Consider the following 23,933-nt stretch of genomic DNA (forward strand, 5'->3'; position numbering starts at 1 on the left):
GTCACTTTGTAGAGTGTTCAGTTACAAAGAAACCACCATGGAGATTTCTGTAATCAATATATGTGACCGGATTTGCGAAAAGGGGTCTTCCACACACATCCAATTCCGTAAATGTTGGAGACCATAACTCAGTGTTCAAGTAACATATTAACCTGAACATTTCACCATGTATTCAGCTATAGTGGTGCTCACCACTGCCCAAATATCAAGGCAATAGCTCTTTCCAATCTGAAGTTATCAATTGTCAAAGTTGGCAAATTGGACCCCTTTTCGCAAATCCGGTCACATATGTATTATACAGTATATATAATTTGTAGATTTACTGATAAAATATTTAAAGTACATCTACTTCATCTTTTCTTCTTCCTGTAGTAAAGAAAAAAACATAGGTTAAAAAAGTCCCAAAGCTGGCCATAGGCCGGCTTTGGGGTATACAAATACAAAAAGAAATGAAATCTAATCCAAAACAGCCAAGCTGTAAAAAAAGTGTGCGGCCCTCAGAAAGGCTATGGTGAAAAAAGATGTGAAATACAAGGTGGTGGCCAAGAAATGGCTGTGATGGTAGGTTAGTGGTAAAAATTTTAATAACGACAATTCAGGTGAATTTTTGTGAAGCGGCACAAAAATTCACCTGAATTGTCGTTATTAAAATTTTTACCACTAACCTACCATCACAGCCATTTCTTGGCCGCCACCTTGGATTTCACATCTTTTTTCACCATAGCCTTTCTGAGGGCCGCACACTTTTTTTACAGCTTGGCTGTTTTGGATTAGATTACTATTAACCTTAACAATACTATTATCTTCTCAAGCATTCTATCATTAATTCCCAACAAAACAAACAATAATATTGTAATGTACTCCTAATAACAAAATGGCTAAAAGATCTGAACCCTTTTGTAATGGTCAGTAACATACACATCATTGTTGGGACTAACAGCTATCCCACGTGGACAAGAAAATTGACCTTCAGCAGAACCATAGGACCCAAAACTGTGTACAAACACTCCATCTTTGTCAAAAACTGATACACAATGACTACGCTGTTCCCCCACAAGGATAAAACCATGGATATCGGTAGTAAGTGCATTAGCCCAGCTCAGGCCATCACCAAACGTGTCCACATATGTGCCATCAAGTGTAAATCTGAAGATGCCACTGTTAAAATCAGCAACAAGTAATTGATCATTACTAGTCACTGCTACACCCCAGGGGTTACTAAGTTGTCCTGATCCAATAACGTGACTGAACTGAGCATTGAGGTGAAATACTGAGACACGACGATTGCTACCTTCAGCAACAAACACTTTATCATTGTGGACTACAATACCTATTGGATCATACAGTTGACCACTGCCAGATCCACAGTGTCCAAACTGCAGCATGTATTTCCCATAGACATCAAATTTCTGTACCCTGTTGTTATCACCATCAACCACATACAAGCAATTATTGGCATCAAATGATATTCCTCGTGGATTATAAAATAGACCATTGCCAGTTCCAAATTTTCTAATCAGCCTGTCTTGACTGTCAAATATGTATACACAGTGGTTGCTAGAGTCTGTCATTGCCCACACTCCATCCTTGCCAAATGCAATACCCCATGGTTTACCCATGTTGCCATCATCATTAACAATTTTCTTGGGCTTATCGACAGCTTTATAATCTCGGGGCTGCACCATAACAGTGTAGGGGCTTTATTTAATATGATTCCCTTCAATGGTAATTAACAAATTTACTCCTCCAACTTGTTTGGTTACAAAAGATGCAGAGTAGCTCCCATCATTGTTATCCTTCACTTCTACTGGAACAACATCTCCTCCCCTGCTTGATTGTGCCTGTACAACAATGTGGCAACCTCCTTTGGAGCAGCATCCATCACAGCGATTCTTGGTGATGATGGTAAAATCAAGTTTGCTAGCAACAAGTGGTTGTGCAGGAATGCCAGTAACTTCACAATTGTCTGCTATGATTCTGTCTTCATGTAATTGGCCAAACTGTGGAAATGACTTTATGTAATTCTTTGAAGGAACAAACTTCATTGTGGGCAACTCAACTAGCTCAGTTTCCAACTTGCTGTAGGAAATAGTTAGTCTCTTCACATTAAATTGTTTCTTTATGAACAATGCTTCCTGGTCTGATCCATTCTTTACCGCATCATTCAACTCATTCACACTTAACAGTTGTGCTTCTATGAAATCTATTTGTTCCAGCTGTAGTGAGATTGCCCTTTTCTTTTCTGTTGACAACTCTCGTAACTTGTTCTTTAGCTCTTCTCTTTGTTGTTGTAGTTGTCGATGTAGTTCATCATAATACAAGTCAATCTGTTGATCAACTTCACTGGTCTGTGATGTAATCTTCTCCCCAGCAGCTACCACCTTCTGACGTGACGTAAACAACTTGTTGATCATTTCCTCAACTAGTTCAATCATCTTCTCCATTTCCTTCCTGTGCTTGTTGGCCATCTTCTTCACAGAATTGTGTACATGTCCATTGTGCTCATTGGTTGTGCAGTAATGACACACAAGCTGGTCACATGTCTCACAGAAGAAATTCATCTCCAGATCATGGTTGGGACATAACATGGACTTTGCTTTGGGTCGGACATCAAGTTGTTTCTTCTTTGACTGCAATTCCATCAGCTCAGTAATGTTGTGGTTTTGATTGCCTTTCATCTTTTTGTGGAACTCATGGCAATGCTCACACAGGAAGGTGATGCAATCAAGACATAATGATACTGCTTTTCCTTCATCAACACACATGTCACATTTTGCTTCATCTTCTCCCTCAACTTTACGCTTCAAATCAACTTCATCTAGTAGACGATTAATGAAGAAATTGTTTGGTAACTCCTTCACACCTCCTACAGGCACCTCACTCGTTTCTCTACACTCTGGGCAAATGATGTTAGAACCTCTCTGTAGTTTCTCCATACATCCTTCACAGTAGGAGTGATAACAAGGGAGATATTTTGGTCTCTTGTACACTTCATAACACACTGGACAATTTAGGAGACCTGCTACTTTCTTCATTCGCTCTGCGGCCATTTCGTTTGATCAAGTCTCGCGTTTGATGGGCGTAAAAATTAATCAATCTTGAAATGATCTGAAGAAAGCAAAGTATTTACTATAGATCTAACTACGTATAATGCTTCATCACTAACCTGGTTTATTGGAAAACACACGAAAACTAGTGGCTCGCGAAAACCCCGGGCGTCACTCTGCTGATATGGTCACGTGCCTGACAGCATGTATGAAGCAAGGTTCAGTTTGGTTTTGCTGTCATGATCACGAGCTCCAGCACGCACAATAAGTGAGTAGAGTTGTGGTTGTGTAGGATATTAACTATTTGAGCATGATTTAGTTATCTGACGACTTTGCTCTGTCCTCCACTTTTCCATCCTCAGTGTATGGCTAAATTTATATTGTGTAGCTAATGATGTTTATGTGTGGTGTATTTGTGTTGTGTTTAAATAGTTCTTGTAACTGTGTGCTTGTGTTGCACTTTTTTTTCGTTTCTGTGTTTGTGTTGTGTAATGTTTTAAATTTGTATATGTATGCTCTTGCATGGAAGAACGGCTATGCCAAATATTTGAGTTAAAATTGTCTCAAAGCTCATGTATTTGGTGAATTCTTCTCCAGTGTTTTCATTTCTGAAGTCACTACATCTCTTCCATCATTCACCTTAACAAACTCCCCACCAGATATTTCGGATAGCTATTGATATATCTCCACAGTCTGTATTACTGAAATAAATTGAAATCACTTAAAGTTGACAATCCCCAGGACCTGATGGTTGGCCGCCTGCTGTTCTAAGAGAAATGAGTGACATTATATGTGTATATACCCCTGGCCATAATATATAGTAAGTCCTTACAATCTGTAACTCTTCCTGAGAATTGGCCACGTGGTGTCCATTCATGAGTCTGATAGCCAGCACAATGTTGCAAACTATAGCGGACCAATTAGTCTCACTTCTGTTACCTGTAAAGTACTCGAATCAATAGAGACCACATGCTAATTCACTTGTTGGACAACAACCTGCTATCTCCACACCAGCATGGAATAAATCCACATAGACTGTGCAATACTCAACTAGTTAGTGTATTCATATCAAAACTAGTCTGTACAAAGTGTCAAATGAATCCTTTCAAGTGCGATTATGCATTCTTCTGTATACGTTTTTTAAATTTATACAGGCTGTAGTGATGGAGACTCGCCGTACAAGACGTTTGAAGTGGGATGCAGCAAACTATAAAGAGCTTGTGAACTCGCACTGCAAAGTAGATTGTCGTAGCCGTCAGAGTTTCGTTAAGAGAAAGAGAGAGGAACTTTACCCAGTAGAAATCGTGGAGAGGAAAAGCGGACGTGTGAAGATTCACTATGTTGGATATGAGGAGTCCTATGATGAATGGAAAGACGAAGAAGAATTAGAAGAGTTAGATGAAGAACAGTCCTCCCCCCCAGTTGCGAAGAATCCCAAGCCCGAGGTGGTTGAGCCTTATTCCCTGTATAAGGATTTAAGTTATCGTATCAAGAGAAGTCTTACCTGCAATAGGAAAGGATCACCATGCATAAAAATTACAATGCCTTTTGATCTTCTGTTGTTTAATGGTGGGCTAAAGGCTGCTGGAACTCCTGGAAAGGTAGTTGGAGGAACCCAACAGTACAAAATCCAGAATTACAAAGACCTCAACCACTTGTTGGGAGACAATTGGCATTTCCGGGCAATCAATGCTAATGCTGATTATGGCTATGCTGTGTTAGAAACGGTAATGTTCTACATACGGAGGAGCAGGCCAATTGTTGAATATATGTACGATGAGGACAACATCCTAATGGCTAAACCATTAGATACAGGGTACTCCTTAACATTTTCTTTTGTGTACGATTATGGCACATTAGCCACATTTGGTAAAGATGAAACAATATTTTACAAATAACTTTTGTTACTGTACACAAGCATTGTTAAACAATTAGCGTCTCTTAACTGTTAATGAAACATGGAAGTCTAACACTGACAATCAAATTCATCCTTGCATGACCTTTTGTTGTGTCCGCTCTTTTTACATTTGCTACATTTCTGTGAATTTTTAATTTGTGCATGACCTTCATCTTCCAAAGTTTCTAGTCGGTTCCTTTTTTCTAACATCTGTCTTAAAGCTTCTATACTACGGTGGTTAGATGCTCTCTGGAACTCTTTGGTACTGACGTCATTGAGCTACTCTAAGCCCTGTTGTGTAAACGAAATCAGGTTGCCATGAAGTTGAATGAATTGTGGTACGTGTTTTGAGAAAGCATGTATGTAAGGAGTAGTATCCTTGGTTTGATAGACCCGAAGAAACAGTTCGACCCAAAGTGTGATATTTATATGCAGTTCATCTGCATTGCATTTCTCTTTGTTGATATCTGACACCAATGAAAAAATTTTTTTCCATAATTCTCCAGTCTCTTTGGCCTTCTTTAGTGTTGGAAATACTTCAGCAATATTCATGTTGGTAAAAAGCCTTACTTTTTCTGGACCTGTTAAGTCTCTGTATTTAATTTGCTTGGACTCTCGGTCGATGTTCCACCTAAACCGAATGTTACATTTATCATTTAAAAATTTTTCATATAGCTTTGTATAACTGTTGATTGGTATTTCTATTGTTGCTTTGGTGATTCCATCTCTAATATTAAGATCCCTTATCAACAGATTAATCAAAACATCTCCTATTCTCAAGAATAAGTGCAATGAATCAATCACAACTCGTTCAATAGGGATAAATGGGAAAATGGGACTTTGACAGCAACTGAATCTGTCTTTGTTTCGCTTACCCAGTTTAGATTTTGTCTGAATTTCTTCAATGGTTCTTGCCCCCTTTTCTGGGTCAGTTATCGACCACTCCAATGACATGTCTGATCTCTTTTCAGTTGGACATTTGCACCAAATGCAGGAATATTTTGCGTTTGCTTGTTCAATGCCACAAACGGTGGCTAAAAATTTCATATCTCCACCTAAGAAGAACAAAATTCTGTAAACAGTGCCTTCAATTGTGAGCATTTCAATGTCCTTGGCTTCGTTACAGATGTCTTCTAGTCCCAGTACTAGTTTGTCATATTCTTCTGATGTTCTTAAAATAGCAACAGTGTAGTTTCCCAATACAGAATATGCCTTATTCCCCTCATCAAGGATTGTGAATGCAATGTTTACAATGTTGTAACATCTAGCTATTCTTGTACCGTCACCTGTTAGCTTAATTCTCAGTGTTGACGGAACAAGAATACCCTCTTGATTTGCAATTCGTACAAACGTTGTGAGACGTTGTACAAGTCTTTTTTTAATGCTTTGTTGAACACCACATACACCATTAGGGCAGTTTCTAATTTCGCATTTTGAATTCAACGAGGTGCTCAACTTTCTGATTTCATGGAAAGTTGGCAAATCAGAGATCACACTCAATTCATGGTATGCATCATTCGAAATTGCATATTTGTCCTTTACATACAATGTAGAATGAGTTCTGCTTGCAATGGTAGTATCAACTTTATCAAGTTTGGGAGTAAAGGTCCCATTATGAACATCTACGATCATGCTATCGCCACTATCATTTTCCTTCAGCTCAAGCAAACAAGGTTGAAAGTCTTCCATTTCACAACACTTTAAAGAATTTTGGACTGAACTGACTACCTTTTTTTTTCTATTGTATTGCTGTTGCCTGCTGACTTCAGCAAGAGGTTTTCGAACATGGTGTTTTTTAGCCAACTGCTGTTCATTTCTTTTCTCTAGTTTAAGAATCTCTTCTTCACATCTTTTCCTTTTGACAATTTCCTCATTCAGCTTGGCTTCTACTTCTAGCTTTTGCTTTAACAGTTGTTGGTTTACTATAGATCTAGATTTGTCAAAAGTGAAATACCATGTTGATTCTGTTCCATCTTTCCATTTACTCAGCTTATTCATACGACTCTTACTACCACATCCTTTAAGTTGCATTCCCATTCTTCTCAACTTTGATTTAAAAACCTGTCTGATAGCATCTGTTATATCCAATGGAATAGAATAGTGCAAAAAAGTTTTCACAATAACCCTTTCATATCTTAGCTGAAGAGGAGTGAAGCATGTTGAATCAATAGTAGAACACTGTTCATCATTTGCTAAGTCAAATGTTGGCATACCATTCTTTCCAGGGTGTGATATACTCCACAAATAAAAACTACAAATAAAAATAGCACTTTATAACTGTGACCATTTTATCCAAGACATTAAGTACACATTTCATGCTTCTGAAACTTACTTATTAATCATATAACTTTGAGACATCAGAGCAGTGGGTTCCCGTACTCCAATTTCCACGAAACACACATCAAACGATAGCAGCTGGAATGCTCTATTTAATTCCGCCCGTTTTTTTGGGAAATCCCCTTCCTTACTGATTAAAACACGTGGGTATTTGTAATAACAATAATTCTCCAATACGCAATGTACTAGAAAGTATTTGACAGGCAGATGCATTTCGGGACAGAGAATCAACTATTCGGTACGTTTTTACTGTAAGATTGGTATGATTGTGTAGAGTAGGTTCTGCTTTAGCGTTTTTAAGGCGTTTTATTTGGGAAATTTTCATGAGGCAAAGAGTGTGGACGTTTGAACCTTTAAAAATGCCATTTTCCATGTAAAATGTATGGGCAGCTGCACTGACATAAGAATCCGTAACTTATAAAATTTGACACTAGTTTTGATATGTAGATCAACAGTGTTGGGACAGTTACTTTGTAAAAGTAACTAGTTACATATTACTTACAACTGAACTATTTAGTTACAGTTACATATTACCCATAAAATAAAGTAACTATAATAATATTATATATTATATTACTTTGTGTCCACAGCCTTAAGCTGTCACGTGTGAAACTACCACCTTATTACGTGACAGTGGAGTTCCCCAAGGCTCCGTCTTGGGACCCCTATTGTTTGCCATTTATGTAAATGACCTCCCTACTATAGTTAAGAGTTCACTTGTGTTATTTACTGACTATACCAAACTTTTTTGATGTATTAAGTCTCCCAAAGATGTTAGAGAACTGCAAAAGGACATAGATGCTCTCTTCTGCTGGTCCAAGCAATGGCTTTTATCATTCGACATTCCAAGTTTAAGGTCCTCCATATTGGTTCACACCACTATCAGATCCCTACACATTGAATGGTACAATTATCAAAAATATTGATAGTGTTAGAGATCTTGGCATTCAAATGGACACACAACTAAAATTCCATCAACAAACATCAATAGTTGTACAAAAAGCAAACAGAGTCCTGTCATAAATAAGTCTTTTGAGTATATTACCACGGACACGCTACCAGTTTTATATAAGTCACTAGTTCGGCCTCTCATTTAATATGCTAATCTTGTCTGGGGACTCTTTTATAACCAGGATATCAAGAGAGTTGAAAGTGTCCAGAGATGAGCTACTAGAATTGTTCCATCACTATCCACCCTTCTCCATCCAGCAACATAGGGGCCACAACTTTAAATTATACAAACCATTTTCAAAAGTATACTCAGCCGAAGAAATTGTTCTTCAGTGATCAATAATTGGAACAATTTACCCTATCAAGTATAGTAGTAAATTCTGAATCACTAAATACCTTTAAGAACAGACTAGATAATTATTGGCATGATAATATCAAGAGTTAATAATAGTAGGGAGGGAACTCTTGATAATATGCATGATTGTTGTAAATTCACACAACGCACACACTCATGCAGGATACACAGGCATTGCCTTTACATCCTTAACAAATAATAATAATAAAATATAAATCAATCAAATTAGACACCATACTGAAGATTTTTTTACAGCACCCTCCAGACCTAGCAAATGGGCAGGCAGTGGCTAGACAGCTGCTGGTTTACAACAGTGATGAAAAGTATTATTGATGGAACTTGTGATCAAGTTGTCCTGATTTTCCAAAGATCTTATGTTGGGGATTAAATGCATGCCTTGCTAAGCTGATTATATGAGGAAACTTACCAGAAGAGCATTGCCGTAACTACGTAATCACTATGAAACCAACAAATCTAATGCCTAAACTTTCTACAGGATGAGCAACTCAGTGTGCCACTTTTTAATGAAATATGGGAGAAAACATTTTGTAGTGGGGTTTTGACATCCCTACTAGAAGGGATAAGATTTCTATGATTCACTGATTTCACCAGAGGATGGCAGCGTTAAACTGCTGGTTCACAACAGCAACCACAAGTCAACCAAACGTACTATGGATCATTGATGGAATCTGTATACTATGAATAGCTTGGAACCAACTTAAAGCATCCTGATTATCAAGGTTTCCAGGTCAGCTTATGGACCTTTTTGAATTATGTAGGTGTCTTCAAATGTCCACACTAATGCTACAAAGCCAATTTACACACTTTCACTCAAGCAATACTTACCGTGCAGGAAGTGTGACATGTTTCAACACCAACAACCACAAGTCGGAGAGTTATAAATCAATTGAGAACTGTTTTAAAAATGTGCAATACAGTGGAGAGTCCATTATCCAAAGTACAAGTATGGGGAGGTGTGTTATGTACAACTGACCAAGCAACCATGTTCATTTACTCTAATAGAACATACACCTGTAGACAAATACTCTAATAGAACAGTCACCATGGCTTTCAGATGATCAACTCTCCACTATACTCTAGCTGCACATCTGTGCTGCCCTATACAGGTAACAGGTGATATACCATGTTGGGGTTACATAACCTGATAACTTCTCAACCAGTCTCTTCCCATGAGAGTTGGACCACAACATACACCTGCAGCTAGCTGTAACTCACTATAACTGACCTTTATTTTGGCTGTTCCCAGGATACACAGAGTCTCTTCTGCATAATCATGTTTTGAAATGCACATATGTTTTCTGTAAAGCTTGAGTGTGGCTTCTGCTGCAGATTCTATCATAGGTTGCTTTGATGATAAGCGATAATGATGCACCAGTGTCAACTTCCATCTCTACTGAAACTTGGACTTGGTTGATGTCAACTCTTAGGGTTTAAGCTGTGTAAACATGCCCATATGAGGTGTCTGGACTCTTGCTGTGTTCTATAAGAGCAGTGCATGGTTACCTTGTCTTCCACATAATAGTTTGTTTTTGGGTAAAATTGTTAGCATTTTTAATTTTCTGTTTTCACTTAAGTTAGTTATATAATATATGTGCCCAACTTTCTTGCAAAAATAACATTCATTGGTACAAAACATACAAGCATTTCCACCCCTCCTTAACAGGATTAAATGCTGAGAGTTTACCATGAGTTGTGATAATTTCCACAGTTTGCGCAGTTGTAACAGTTTATCTTCATCGCCTCTGTAATGTACCCTCCAATATAGACAAGTCCTTTGACTTACAACACACGATAATAAGTCTTAATATATAGTAACATTTAAAGTTTAATATAACTGATAACACACCAATGACACCATATAGAGGACTTGCAGCGTGACGTAAATCATCGTAATTGCTAAGCAACCGTAGCTGTCAACCATGTTTCGGGACAGCGTTGTGGCTGAAAAGCGCTTTCTCAGGATTTGGTACAGGCTGTAATAAAGCAAATCAGTGTTGAGTTGTGTTGTAAATACCACCCAGCTCGTTTAAAAAGGCGAAGAAGTTAAAATTGGTGAGTAATGTATCGAAATTTAATTAGCCACCTATTTCACAAAGCCAATGATAAGATTAAAACTAGTACCTTACCAACCAAGAATTGATGTATATAAATTTTCCTTCCTTCCAAGAACTGTACCAGAATGGAATAGATTAGATGATGAGATTATTGAGACTGACTGTGTTAAAGAATTTAATTTGAGCAAAAATTAGCCCCTTAAACTCGCGTGGACAGACCGCTTTTTTCTCTTTGTCATTGGGTAGGGAGAAAAAAGGGTCTGGAACAATTTGAATCCCACAATCGTCTTGACACGTCACGAGTCTATGTCATAAGTATGCAACCCATGCGCTTAAACTCCATTGTAACAAGAATGCCACAGCACAACAATAAACAAAGATTTAACTTACTTAAGAACTAACAATCGATTCAATATATTATCGCCTCAATGCTGATCGGTTTATAAATACGCGCTTGCAATTGATTGACGCAAGTGGCTACTATTTTGAAAACACATCACGTTTCTTTGGTTAACACCCCCAATCTGGGGAGTGCCAAGACGAGTGTGGGATTCGAACTGTTCCAGACCCTTTTTTCTCCCTACCCAATGACAAAGAGAAAAAGCGGTCTGGCCTCGCGAGACTATAGCCCCTTCTGTGTATATAGTTAGGCCAATGAAACTTGATTACCAGTTTCTCGCTCAGATTTTTGAAAATTTGATGCGGGCGGGCAGTTATTATTCATTATTTTCCAAAACCACAACAAACATCCCAAACATGAAGATTTCTGCCAAAAACAATGAGATCTACATTGATTACTCTTGCATTAAATAGCTAAAGTACGTTACTAATCCATATAAGAATATTCAGCTATTTCTGTTACTCCTAAACAAGCGATTTTTTCCATTTAGAATATAGCTGACTGCTCTATTAAGAGTATTTCGATCTGAATTACCATTAATAAAATTCCATGCGGGTATATAAAAACCGTGCGGGCGATGACGCGAAACTGCTAATCAAGTTTCATTGGCCTTAAGTAACTTATCGTAATTGTATATATTTTTATAGTTGTACATATGTATATAATTAAGTAACTTGTCGTAATTGTACATACTTATATAGCTAGTTAAGTAATTGAAATTGTACACATGTAATTGCACATCAGCATTATATCCCTGGAGGGTCCTGCTGATTAACAATAAATAAAATAAAGATCTTCTATTTTGAAACCAGCCCCCGGCTTCCCAGTGCCACTATACCCAGCGCTTAGTGAATAAATCTTGTTACCTTCATTCTAACCCAATATGCTCCATAGAAAGTTGTCCCGAAACATGTCCGCCTACGGCAACCGTTACTACAAGTGGTAACCATTAATGATGTCATACATAATAATTACAATTATTATGAAAGTAATAAAAGTTCATTACATTTATTTTGAACCATATAGCATGCCGTGCTGTACCTAGGTCAGTAAGTAGCACATATTTCACCTGGCCACTTATCTGATAATCTTTGAAAGTAAAGTCCAGCTTTGTAGCAATATGTGTAGTTAGTTATACTGTGTGTAATGTAGTTGATTACTTGTAAGCTATAACTGTGTATGTCTCTGTGTTTATGCTGTTGTATCTAACTTACTTAGGTCATTCTACTGGCTGACATTATTTTTACTTAGACTACTGAATCATAAAGGCAACAGCTGCATGGTTTATGTCTGCTATTCCTTATTGGGTAGTCTGTATGTGTGTATCGTACATGTGGTGGACAATTAACAGGTCCACCTGTAGAGATACTATGGGATCAAGACACACGGTAGTGTGTCGTGCGGCCCAAGAAGCCGGCGTGCCACCCGTGAGTATATTAACAGGAAGAAAGAAAACGCAATTTTCACACCTATGTAGCTCTGTGATCCCTTATCCGATTGGAACCAAATTTGCTAGAGAGGTGCCGGCCAGCAAGGGGAGTCTACAGACCAAATTTGAAGAAAATCGCTCCAGCCATTTCCGAGATACGAGCAAACAAAATTTCGTTTTAATTTCTTCGTTTTTTTCTTCTTCTACTTCTTCATTTCGCACATTTCGCAAAATCCGCCATAAAACACGAATTCGTGCTCGGATCGGACTGAAATTTGGCACACTTAAAGGGCTCATTAAGGCGGATCTCTGTACCAACTTTGGTAGGAATCCGATGAACATTCACGGAGTTATGACCGATTATTTGCGTAAAATAAGGTCGAAGGTCTGTCACGCCTACAGGGTAAACTCCTTTGAGGAATCAGTTGAAAATTGCTATGTAGATGGAGCAACCATCGTAGGAGTGCCTTTTTGTGGTTTGAAAGGAATCGGGATAAAGACCACGGAGATATGACACAAAACCCGACCTGTGTCAAAATTACGCGAACGATTTTTATGAATAAAAATACTATTAGTTTTCGTGTCTATCAGGCAAACCGCTTAGAGCAATGAGCTGAAAATCAGTGTGTAGCTGGAATAATCATCATAGAAAGTCCTTGCAGTAGTACAGAAGAATCGGATTACAAACCACTGAGTTATAATTCGAAAGGCAACTACGTGTAGCAAATGCGAGATCGAGATACTCTAATAGAACAGTCACCCTAATAGAGCATTCAGCTACGTTTATAACTTACTCCATTACAGAATTATATTACATTGCAGGATATTCTGTACGGAATTCAGCTACAAACAGTTAATCTGATAGACAATTCAGCTACATGCAAGTCACCCTGTAGAGAGTTCATCTAGAAACAAGTCACCCTGTATCAGCTAGAAGAAGTCACCTTGTAGAGAGTTCAGTTACAAAGAAACCATCATGTAGAGAGTTCAGCTGCAAACCAATCACAACTCAGCTACAAACAAACATGCCCTGTAAAAAGATCAGCTAGAAGAAGTTACCTTGTAGAGAGTTCAGCTACAAAGAAATCACCATGTAGAGAGTTAAGCTGCAAACAAATCACCCAGTAGAAAGTTCAGCTATGAACAGATCACCCTGTTGAGAGTTCAGTTAGGAAAAAGTAATCCTGTAGAGAGATCAGCTAGAAGTATCACCTTGTAGAAAGTTCAGCTACAAACAAATCATCTGTAGAGAGTTCACTACTTGAAGTATCTTAGTTTACTAGAGTGGTATATCCCCAGTATATGGAACAGTTAATTGTTTGTTATTTTAGTAGTTTTTCAGTAAACCTGCATTCACTGATGTTTTACTGAGAGTTTAAAACTTAGTAAAATAATTATGTTCCATATACTTAAAGTTACTGACATTTTACTATCAGTATAACTACAGTAAGGCATCTTAACAAATTAGTAAACTAAGAACCTTCAAGCAGTGGTTCAGCTACAAACAAATCACCCTGCAGAGAGATCAGCTAGAAGAAGTCACCTTGTAGAGAGTTCAGCTATAAAGAAACCACCATGTAGAAAGTTCAGCTGCAAACAAATCCCCTGTAGAGAGTTCAGCTAGAAACAAGTCACCCTGTAGAGAGATCAGCTAGAAACAAGTCATCCTGTAGAGAGTTCAGCTAGAAGAAGTCACATTGTAGAGAGTTCGGCTACAAAGAAATTATCATGTAGAGAGTTCAGCTGCAAACAAATCACCCTGTAGAGAACTCAGCTACGAACAAATCGCCCTGTAGAAAGATCAGCTAGAAGAAGTTACTATGTAGGGAGTTCAGCTACGAACAGATCACCCTGTAGAGAGTTCAGCTACAAACAAATCACCCTGTAGAGAGTTCAGTTACAAAGAAACCACCATGTAGAGAGTTCAGCTGCAAAAAAATCAATCACTCTGTAGAGAGTTCAGCTAGAAGAAGTCACCTTGTAGAGAGTTCAGCTGCAAATAAATCACCCTGTAGAGAGTTCAGCTATGAAAATATCACCCTGTAGACAGTTCAGCTAGAAGAAGTCACCTATTAGAGAGTTCAGCTACAAAGCAACCACCATGTAGTGTGTTCAGCTGCAAACAAATCACCTGTAGAGAGTTCAGCTAGAAACAAGTCACCTTGTAGAGAGATCAGCTAGAAACAAGTCACCCTGTAGAGAGTTCAGCTAGAAGAAGTCACATTGTAGAGAGTTCAGCTACAAAGAAACTACCATGTAGAGAGTTCAGCTGCAAACAAACACCCTGTAGAGAACTCAGCTACAAACAAATCGCCCTGTAGATAGATCAGCTAGAAGAAGTTACCTTGTAGGGAGTTCAGCTACAAAGAAATCATCATGTAGAGAGTTCAGCTGCAAACAAATCATCCTGTAGAGAGTTCAGCTATGACAATATCACCCTGTAGACAGTTCAGCTAGAAGAAGTCACCTATTAGAGAGTTCAGCTACAAAGCAACCACCATGTAGAGAGTTCAGCTGCAAAAAAAATCAATCACTCTGTAGAGAGTTCAGCTAGAAGAAGTCACCTTGTAGAGAGTTCAGCTGCAAATAAATCACCCTGTAGAGAATTCAGCTACAAACAAATCACCCTGTAGCAAGATCAGCTAGAAGAAGTTACCTTGTAGAGAGTTCAGCTACAAAGAAACCACCATGTAGAGAGTTCAGCTGCAAACAAATCACCTGTAGAGAGTTCAGCTAGAAACAAGTCACCCTGTAGAGAGATCATCTAGAAGAAGTCACCATGTAGAGAGTTCAGCTACAAAGAAACCGCCATGTAGAGAGTTCAGCTGCAAACAAATCAGCCTGTACAGAGTTCAGATACAAACAAATCACAGATCAGTTGGAAACAACTCGCATTGTAGAGAGATCAGGTAGTATAAGTTACCTTGTAGAGAGTTCAGCTACAAAGAAACCACCATGTAGAGAGTTTAGCTGCAAACAAATCACCCAATAGAAAGTTCAGCTATGAACAGATCACCCTGTTGAGAGTTCAGTTAGAAACAAGTCATCCTGTAGAGAGATCACCTAGAAGTATCACCTTGTAGAGAGTTCAGCTACAAACAAATCACCTGTAGAGAGTTCAGCTACAAACAAATCGCCCTGTAGATAGATCAGCTAGAAGAAGTTACCTTGTAGGGAGTTCAGCTACAAAGAAATCACCCTGTAGAGAGTTCAGCTACAAAGAAATCATCATGTAGAGAGTTCAGCTGCAAACAAATCATCCTGTAGAGAGTTCAGCTATGAAAAGATCACACTGTAGAAAGTTCAGCTACGAGAAGTCACCTTTTAGAGAGTTCAGCTACAAAGCAACCACCATGTAGAGACTTCAGCTGCAAACACATCACCCTGTAGAGAATTCAGCTACAAACAAATCGTCCTGTAGAGAGACCAGCTAGAAACAAGTCACCTTGTAGACAGATCAGCTAGAAGAAGTTACCTTGTAGAGAGTTCAACTGCAAACAAATCATCCTGTAGAGAATTCAACTACAAACAGATAACCCTGCAGAGAGTTCAGTTAGAGTCAAGTCACCCTGTAGAGAGAATCCTGTAAAGAGTTCATCTACGTACAAGCAGATCACCCTGTAGAGATTTCAGCTACATTTCAAGTCACCCAGTAGAGAGATCAGCTGCAAATTATCCTGTGGGGATTAATTGACATGTAATAAATATATGCTCTCTTTTTATATTATGAACTCTTGATATATGCATTATATATATAATTTGTACATTTACTGATAAAATCAGAATGAGTTAAAGTGTTTATAAAATCTGCTTCATCTTTTTCTTTTTCCTGTGGTAAAGAAAAATATATAGGTTAAAAAGCCCCAAAGCTGGCCATAGGCCATCTTTGGGGTATACAAATACAAAAAGAAGTGAAATCTAATCAAAAACAGCCAAGCTGTAAAAAAAGGAGTGCGGCCCTTGAAAAGGCTATGGTGAAAAAAGATGTGAAATCCAAGGTGGCGGCCAAGAAATGGCTGTGATGGTAGGTTAATGGTAAAAATTTTAATAATGACAATTCAGGTGAATTTTGTGCCAATTGACCAAGCGGCACCAAATTCACCTGAATTGTTGTTATTAAAAGTTTTACCATTAACCTACCATCACAGCCATTTCTTGGCCGCCACCTTGGATTTCACATCTTTTTTCACCATAGCCTTTCCAAGGGCCGCACTCCTTTTTTTACAGCTTGGCTGTTTTTGATTAGATTAGTCTCAACAAGATATAACTGATGCCATAGGGTATATACACCTTAGTGGTAACTATGATGAGGTGATCATATTAAAGAGGTAGCCACAAACTGAGATTTCACTAATTTGTATACAATGAAAAAATTATAGGGCTTGCTCTAAGGTGTAGCAAGTCCACATCAAATTGAATTTAGAAGGGACTACTTTGTTAATAAGGCCAGCAGCCACATAACTATTATAGATTTAAAACCAATGTGTAACATTGCCTCTTAAGGAACTGACCATACAGCTGAGCAAGGGTAATATACTCGAGGAAATGCTGCAATAACATACCATGATCGCTTACTAATTTTCATATATGCAAAATTAGCTATGCTTAGGGGCCCGCCGATTATGCTGGCATAATTTTGAGCATAATAGGTACCTAAAAGCATTGAGCATAATGCCAGCATAATAGGTTAAATATTTGTACGATAGTATAAATTCATGCTGGAAAAATGACAATTGCAAAATAAGATCGATATACTCTAATAGAGCAGTCAGTAACTCTAATAGAACAATCATCAAACTGACTGTTCTATTAGAGTATATCGATCTTTTCTCTTACATGCAGCAAGAATTTATTATTTGTGTTCCAGCCACTCATTTTTTTTCTTTCTATACAGTGTTAAACTAGTAGCAAAGCATATGAACTAAGGCATGAACATTGAGCATAATCAAGCATAATAGGTAAATATTGAGCATTAATAATTAATTTAAGTATAATAGGTGAATTTTTGAGCAGTGCAGCATAGCATAATAGGTAAAATTATGAGCATAATCGGCGGGTCCCTAGCTATGCTTTTTGTTCCTATTTATTTTTTATTGCTTTACAACATCAGATGTGCGATTACAGAAAATAGTGTGGTGGTGTTTGAGGGTCAGATGGCAACATGTGCCAACTGCCCAAACTACAGTACATGTAGACAACATACAAAAAGACATACTTAGGTGCATAAAATTATAATGATCAAAATTTACAGGACAGGAGAGTTTAGAGCACTTATATAATTACGACAGGGACACAAGTAATGGAGGGTACAATTGTTGTTTACATTAAAATTGTTGACAAAATGATTCTCTGTATTTGTCCCTTCCATTTTTAGTTTTGTATCTTCTAGGGAAACACCCTTGTACAGGCTCTGCCACATGTCTTTTGACAAATCAGATAAATAATAATAATGATCCATAAATTTAATTGCATTTTGATTTGCTGGATAGGGAGAGAGGTATCAATCACAGGGAGAGAATTCCATAATCTGGGTAATCTGTAAAAGTAGGAGTTATTGATTAAGTTGGTGGAAGAAAACTTCTTGTAATCAAGTTTAGAGCCACATGATCTGGTAGGATTGTTACTAAATGATATGAAATTGAGTATGTTAAAACTATTGTTAGCGAACTCAAGTGATTTATAATAAAAACAAGTTGTCAGCAAGTTCATATGCATACATTAAAGGTAGCATTCCAAACTTGATCAAATGAGATTTGTAGTAGTTTAAACCAGCTTAGTGGCTGTCATACAAAAATTTCTTACAGGAAAATTATTTGCATGACTACATACTGTGTGGCTTAATTCCTTTAGGTAATACTGTAGCAATGGCTACATAGCTTTTCACTAAGACACAATAACATGACTAAATCTAGTCTCGCATAGCCAGACCAGCCTTTTTTCCTTTTGTGCTAAATATCATGATTATTATCAACTACCCTAATAGAACAGTCACTACTTTAATAGAGCAGTCATCTCCATAGTTTGGTTAACCGAGAATCTGGATAAGTGGGGTCCGGATAACTGAGGTTTTATGTCGCTAGCTATATTATTTGTGTACTGATATGCAATGCCATAATTAACTAACTTTATTACTTACCAATATGTAGATAATTCTGAGCATCTAATCACATAAATTTAATAATTACTTATCAGACGAATTTTATTTCTATTAACTACATAGCTCACATGACTCAGAATACAACTTCTTAGCTATAGTTAGTCACTAAAGTTGCTTGATGGCTGCATTTAGCCATCAATGGTAACAAAGCTTGGTACAGCAGATTGAGGGTGATAAATTTTGTGCAGCTTGCAAATTACAATAGGTAGGCAGTAGATTTTGTAATAATTGCTTATTATCACTGCTTGAAGGTTCTTAGTTTACTAATTTGTTAAGATGCCTTACTGTAGTTATACTGATAGTAAAGTGTCAGTAAACTTAAGTATATGGAACATAATTATTTTACTAAGTTTTAAACTCTCAGTAAAACATCAGTGATGCGGGTTTACTGAAAAACTACTAAAATAACAAACAATTAACTGTTCCATATACTGGGGATATACCACTGTAGTAAACTAAGATACTTCAAGCAGTGTATAATATCCAGTACTTTAGTTTCAGTCAAGCTATGTAAACTTGATATCAATGTCTACTCATACAAGCTTCTAATATCCACAATTGTGCATATAGCTAGTCTCAGCTCCTAAGAATTACACTGTACTTGCAACAGCCCAAACCATAATAACATGCATTTGTAACTATTGTGAGCATGCAGCCCCAGCCCGTATTATACATATAAAGCCTAGCCTTTCTGTGCAGTCTATTGAAATGATATGTGCATGTTATACTTTGGTGAATCCGGAAAGACTAAAATACAACATAATTATACTGCAGCTGCTAACAGTGATGCCTGTTGTTCAGCTACTTACCTACAAACTAATTCTTACTTTGGTATATATGATTATAACCATGCATGCATTAACTTATTCCTTGTACACTTCTATACATATAAAAAGCTGTCTATCTACTGTATGTCAAGTATAGATACAAAGCTGTGAATATGTCTAATCGCTACAACAAGATTATTACAACTCTTTAAGGTATACATCAAATAATAAAGGCAGCTAAAAGAATAAGTTTCTAAATTATCTGAACCCTCCTGTTGCCATAGTCAGCAACATACACATCATTGTTGGGACTAACAGCTATTCCATATGGAGAAAAAAATTGACCTACAGCAGAACCATAGGACCCAAACCTGTGTACGAACACTCCATCCTTGTCAAAAACTGATACACGATGATTAATCACAAAGATTAAACCACTACTCATATCAATGGTAAGTGCAGTAGGGTTATTCAAGTGATCTTTACCAAACTTGTCCACATATGTGCCATCAAGTGTAAACCTGAAGATGCAATTGTTGTTATAATCAGCAACAAGTAGTTGACCACTACTGGTCACTGCTACACCCCAGGGTTTTTTAAGCCGTCGTGATCTAATAATGTGACTGAACTGACCATTGAGGTGAAATACTGAGACACGACGATTGCTACCTTCAGCAACAAACACTTTATCATTGTGTACTACAATACCTATTGGACCATGCAGTTGACCATTGCCAGTTCCATATTGTCCAAACTGCAGCAAGTATGTACCATTGACATCAAATTTCTGTACCATGTTGTTGCCATATTCAGCCACATACAAGTGATTATTGGCATCAAATGATAATCCTCGTGAATCTTTAAATTGACCACTGCTAGTTTCACTTTGCCCAATTTTTCTAATCAACCTGTCTTGACTGTCAAATATGTATACACAGTGGTTGCTATTGTCTGTCACTGCCCACACTCCATCCTTACCAAATGCAATACCCCATGGACTACCCATCTTGCCATCATTATTCACAATCTTCCTGGGTTTGTTCACAGATTGGCAATCTCGAGGCTGGACCATAATAGTGGAGGGGCTTCCTTTAATATGATCCCCTTCAATGGTAATCGACAACTTCACTTCTCCAACTTGTTTGGCTACAAATGATACAGAATAGCTTCCATCATTGTTATCCTTCAGGTCTACAGGAACAACATCTTCTCCCCTGCTTGATTGTGCCTGTACAACAATGTGGCTACCTCCTTTGGAGCATTGTCTATTATAGCGATCCTTGGTGACGATAATAAAATCAATTTTGCTTCCTGCTGCAAGTGGCTGAGCAGGAATACCAGAAACTTTACAATTATCTGGTAAAGTAGCATCATCATGCAATTGGCCAAACTTGGGAAATGACTCTTTGTAATTCTTCGTAGGAGCAAACCCCATTGTAGATAACTCAACTGGCTCAGTCTCCAACTTGCTGTAGGAAACAGTTAGTCTCTTCAAATCATCTCCAACTTGTTTCTTCATGAACAATTCTTCCTGGTCTGATCCATTCTTCACCATATCATCCAACTCTTTCACACTCAACAGTTGTACTTCCATGAGATCTATTTGTTCCAACTGTAGTGAGATTGCCTTTTTCTTTTTTGTTGACAACTCTCGTAACTTGTTCTTTAGCTCTTCTCTTTGTTGTTGTAATTGTTGGTGTAGTTCATCATAATACAAGTCAATCCGTCGATCAACTTCACTGGTCTGTGATGTAATCTTCTCCCCAACACCTACCACCTTCTGACGTGACATAGACAACTTGTTGATCATTTCCTCAACTGGTTCAATCATCTTCTCCATTTCCTTCCTGTGTTTGTTGGCCATCTTCTTTACAGAATTATGTACATGTCCATTGTGCTCATTGGTTGTGCAGTAATGACACACAAACTGGTCACATGTCTCACAGAAGAAATTCATCTCCAGATCATGGTTGGGACATAACATGGACTTCGCTTTGGGTCGGACATCAACTTTATTCTTCTTTGACTGTAATTCAACCAGCTCAGTAATGTTGTGGTTTTGATTTCTTTTCATCTTTTTGTGGGACTCATGGCAATGCTCACATAGAAAGGCGATGCAATCAAGACATAATGATACTGCTTTTCCTTCATCAACACATACGTCACATTTTGCTTCATCCTCTCTCTCAACTTTACACTTCAAATCAACTTCATCTAGTAGACGATTAATGAAGAAATTGTTTGGCAATTCCTTCACACCTCCTGCAGGCACCACACTCATTTCTCTACACTCTGGGCAGATGATGTTAGAACAACTCTGTAGCTTCTCCATACATCCTTCACAGTATGAATGATGACAAGGGAGGTATTTGGGCCTCTTGTACACTTCGTAACACACTGGACAATTTAGGAGACTTGCTACCTTTTCCATTTGCTCAGTGGCTATTTTGTGACAACAAATCAAGCATTTGAAATTATCTACAGAAAACAAAATAAATTAAAATGAACTACATACTGCATGGGCAGAACAAAGTGCTAAAGTGTGCTACATTTTCTATACAGTACTGTGTATATCAATACAGTATGGTAGTGCCGTATATAGTATAGAACTGCAAAATCACTGCCATTAAAATCCAATGAATAGGATGCAAAATCGGACACATGATTTTCACCACGTGACCAATATAAATTCCTACAACCAATTTTGGCTTAGGTTTATAAATTGGCAATACTGCTCCAGCCATGGTTTAACTTATAAGGTTATATAAGACATGGACCATGGCCAGCCAGGGTTTATAAGATATTAACCCTGAAATATGCCTTTACAGTTAGGTGGCTTCATGGTACATAATGATGGTTCTACGATGCATCATAGCTCTAGTCTTTCAACTGTGATCGTTTAAAAATACCAAGTTACTATGCGACAGTTGAAATTACAGTGCTTGGTCACTACCAGCCAGCCTCTGTGAACAATCTGTTGAATTTAATTAATTTTTCTTGCCCTAGCACAACTACCTCCAAGTCGCTTGTCAGGAAGATGCTGGATGCTGCTGCCTGTAAAGTATTTCTTCCTCAGAGAATTTTCTTAGCAAGAACATGCAAAGAGTGGGTGGACTCAGCCAACCTTACTTTATAATTGACTGTATTTTATAAAGTTCATGTTTTGAAAGCACACCTTCCTTGCCATGCCCATGCAAGTTTCTTTTGTGGTTGTCGTAGTCTTGGGGCGAAACTAAGAGCGACTTAGTCTCAGCCCCTTTTTTCCTGTCTGCAGGAAAAAGAGGGCTGGCCACGCCGCGAGGCCAAGGGCGACTTGCTTCAGGTATTGTCGACACGCCCCTATGCATTTTCCGCTTGAACACCGCTATGCGTGTGTGCACAAAAATGGGGGTGAGGTAAAACCGGGATGGGCACGAAACTAAGGAAAACATTGTTGACACGCCCCCTATGCATTTTTTCGTACACATCGAGGTGTTTTAAGTAATAAAAATATATACAAAAAACCCTATTGCTTACCTTATTTTTTATTGCAAACGAAGTAGCACCACGGGAAGGGACTATTAGCTCGATTTAAATACTTGTTGGGCGTCACTCCACGGTCACGTGCACAACAATTATAGAAAGCGACATCACGCGCACAATATTTCGACCAGGGTTTCATTGCTTTCCAATCTCGTTATGTACAGACTTGCTCAACCACAAAATTACGTAATACCGGAAACAATAATATCACGTGACGATTGTAAGACCGGTAATGCGAGAGCGGACTTTATCGATACGGCGATTCTAATGGATTCAGGACTGAGTCATAAAGGAGTTCACTTCACCCTCAGGCTCAAGCTTACCGTTTCTTCGTGTTCCAGCATATGTGTTGTACTGTGGAAGGTTGGCACACGTGGTGCTGATGACCGGTAAGCTATTCTACAACAAGGAAGTAGGAGACTAGTGTTCTATCAGTGTGTTCAGTGCTTAACTGGTAAAGCAGATAATAACATTAACATTGTATATGCACACTTTTATCATTACACTTAGGCATGATCACTGGAACAGTTTAACCAGCTAATCTTTTATGCACTTATCCGGGTGTTGTTCAGTATGTAATTTAAAACAAATATTCTAAGTGCAGAGTCATATGGTGGGAATTATTCCTAATGACAGGTATGTATACCAATAGGATTATAATTTCAAGCTTCTAGTATAGCTCTGTAACCAGTGATAGGCATAAACTGATGTCACCCATCTGCCACACTCACACAAACGGATTGTGTGGTCAGTGTAGTAGCCGGATGTTCAAACATTGATTCATTAGGCCACATATTAGTTTATCATCCCCACCTACATCGCCGTTTTACTTACCTTATCAAGGATTTTTTGTACCACTGGTGGCTAAGGGATGCCAATTAGCACCTTTTATAGTTTGTACCTTGCTAGAGAAGTCTAAGAAATTTACATTTTGAGTCATTTTAGCTAGCTAAGTAAAAACTATCTAGTTAGTAAAAAATACAATAAAAATCTACC

The 23,933-nt window shown here is 38.0% G+C and overlaps 3 protein-coding genes and 1 long non-coding RNA gene across 4 annotated transcripts; all 4 read right to left on the minus strand.

The window, feature by feature from the left end:
- Nucleotides 1-878: 878 nt before the first annotated feature.
- Nucleotides 879-1,685, minus strand: LOC136253888 (E3 ubiquitin-protein ligase TRIM71-like). Its single transcript, XM_066046548.1, has one exon. The coding sequence runs from the start codon at nt 1,683-1,685 to the stop codon at nt 879-881; it is 807 nt and encodes a 268-aa protein (XP_065902620.1).
- A 15-nt stretch (nt 1,686-1,700) lies between these two features.
- LOC136254179 (tripartite motif-containing protein 2-like) lies at nt 1,701-3,242 on the minus strand. Its single transcript, XM_066046856.1, has 2 exons — nt 3,167-3,242; nt 1,701-3,108 (listed from the first exon to the last, which is right to left on the minus strand). The coding sequence occupies exon 2, from the start codon at nt 3,048-3,050 to the stop codon at nt 1,701-1,703; it is 1,350 nt and encodes a 449-aa protein (XP_065902928.1). The 5' UTR covers nt 3,051-3,108; nt 3,167-3,242.
- Nucleotides 3,243-8,007: 4,765 nt separating this feature from the next.
- LOC136254181 (uncharacterized) lies at nt 8,008-11,157 on the minus strand. Its single transcript, XR_010700347.1, has 3 exons — nt 11,053-11,157; nt 9,834-10,088; nt 8,008-8,171 (listed from the first exon to the last, which is right to left on the minus strand). It is a non-coding gene; the product is annotated as an uncharacterized lncRNA (long non-coding RNA).
- Nucleotides 11,158-19,383: 8,226 nt separating this feature from the next.
- On the minus strand, nt 19,384-23,021 carry LOC136252309 (tripartite motif-containing protein 2-like). The gene is made up of 2 exons (XM_066044720.1): nt 22,932-23,021; nt 19,384-21,893 (listed from the first exon to the last, which is right to left on the minus strand). Exon 2 carries the CDS (start codon nt 21,844-21,846, stop codon nt 19,669-19,671), a length of 2,178 nt encoding a protein of 725 aa, XP_065900792.1. The 5' UTR covers nt 21,847-21,893; nt 22,932-23,021; the 3' UTR covers nt 19,384-19,668.
- Nucleotides 23,022-23,933: the final 912 nt, after the last annotated feature.

This window comes from Dysidea avara, chromosome 4 (assembly GCF_963678975.1).
Source record: "Dysidea avara chromosome 4, odDysAvar1.4, whole genome shotgun sequence".
In the NCBI taxonomy this organism is placed as follows: domain Eukaryota; kingdom Metazoa; phylum Porifera; class Demospongiae; order Dictyoceratida; family Dysideidae; genus Dysidea; species Dysidea avara.

Excerpts from the sequence above, each read along its gene's own strand:
- LOC136252309 (XM_066044720.1), bottom strand. The coding sequence starts at position 21,846 with ATGGAAAAGGTAGCAAGTCTCCTAAATTGTCCAGTGTGTTACGAAGTG.
- LOC136254179 (XM_066046856.1), bottom strand. The coding sequence starts at position 3,050 with ATGGCCGCAGAGCGAATGAAGAAAGTAGCAGGTCTCCTAAATTGTCCA.
- LOC136253888 (XM_066046548.1), bottom strand. The coding sequence starts at position 1,685 with ATGGTGCAGCCCCGAGATTATAAAGCTGTCGATAAGCCCAAGAAAATT.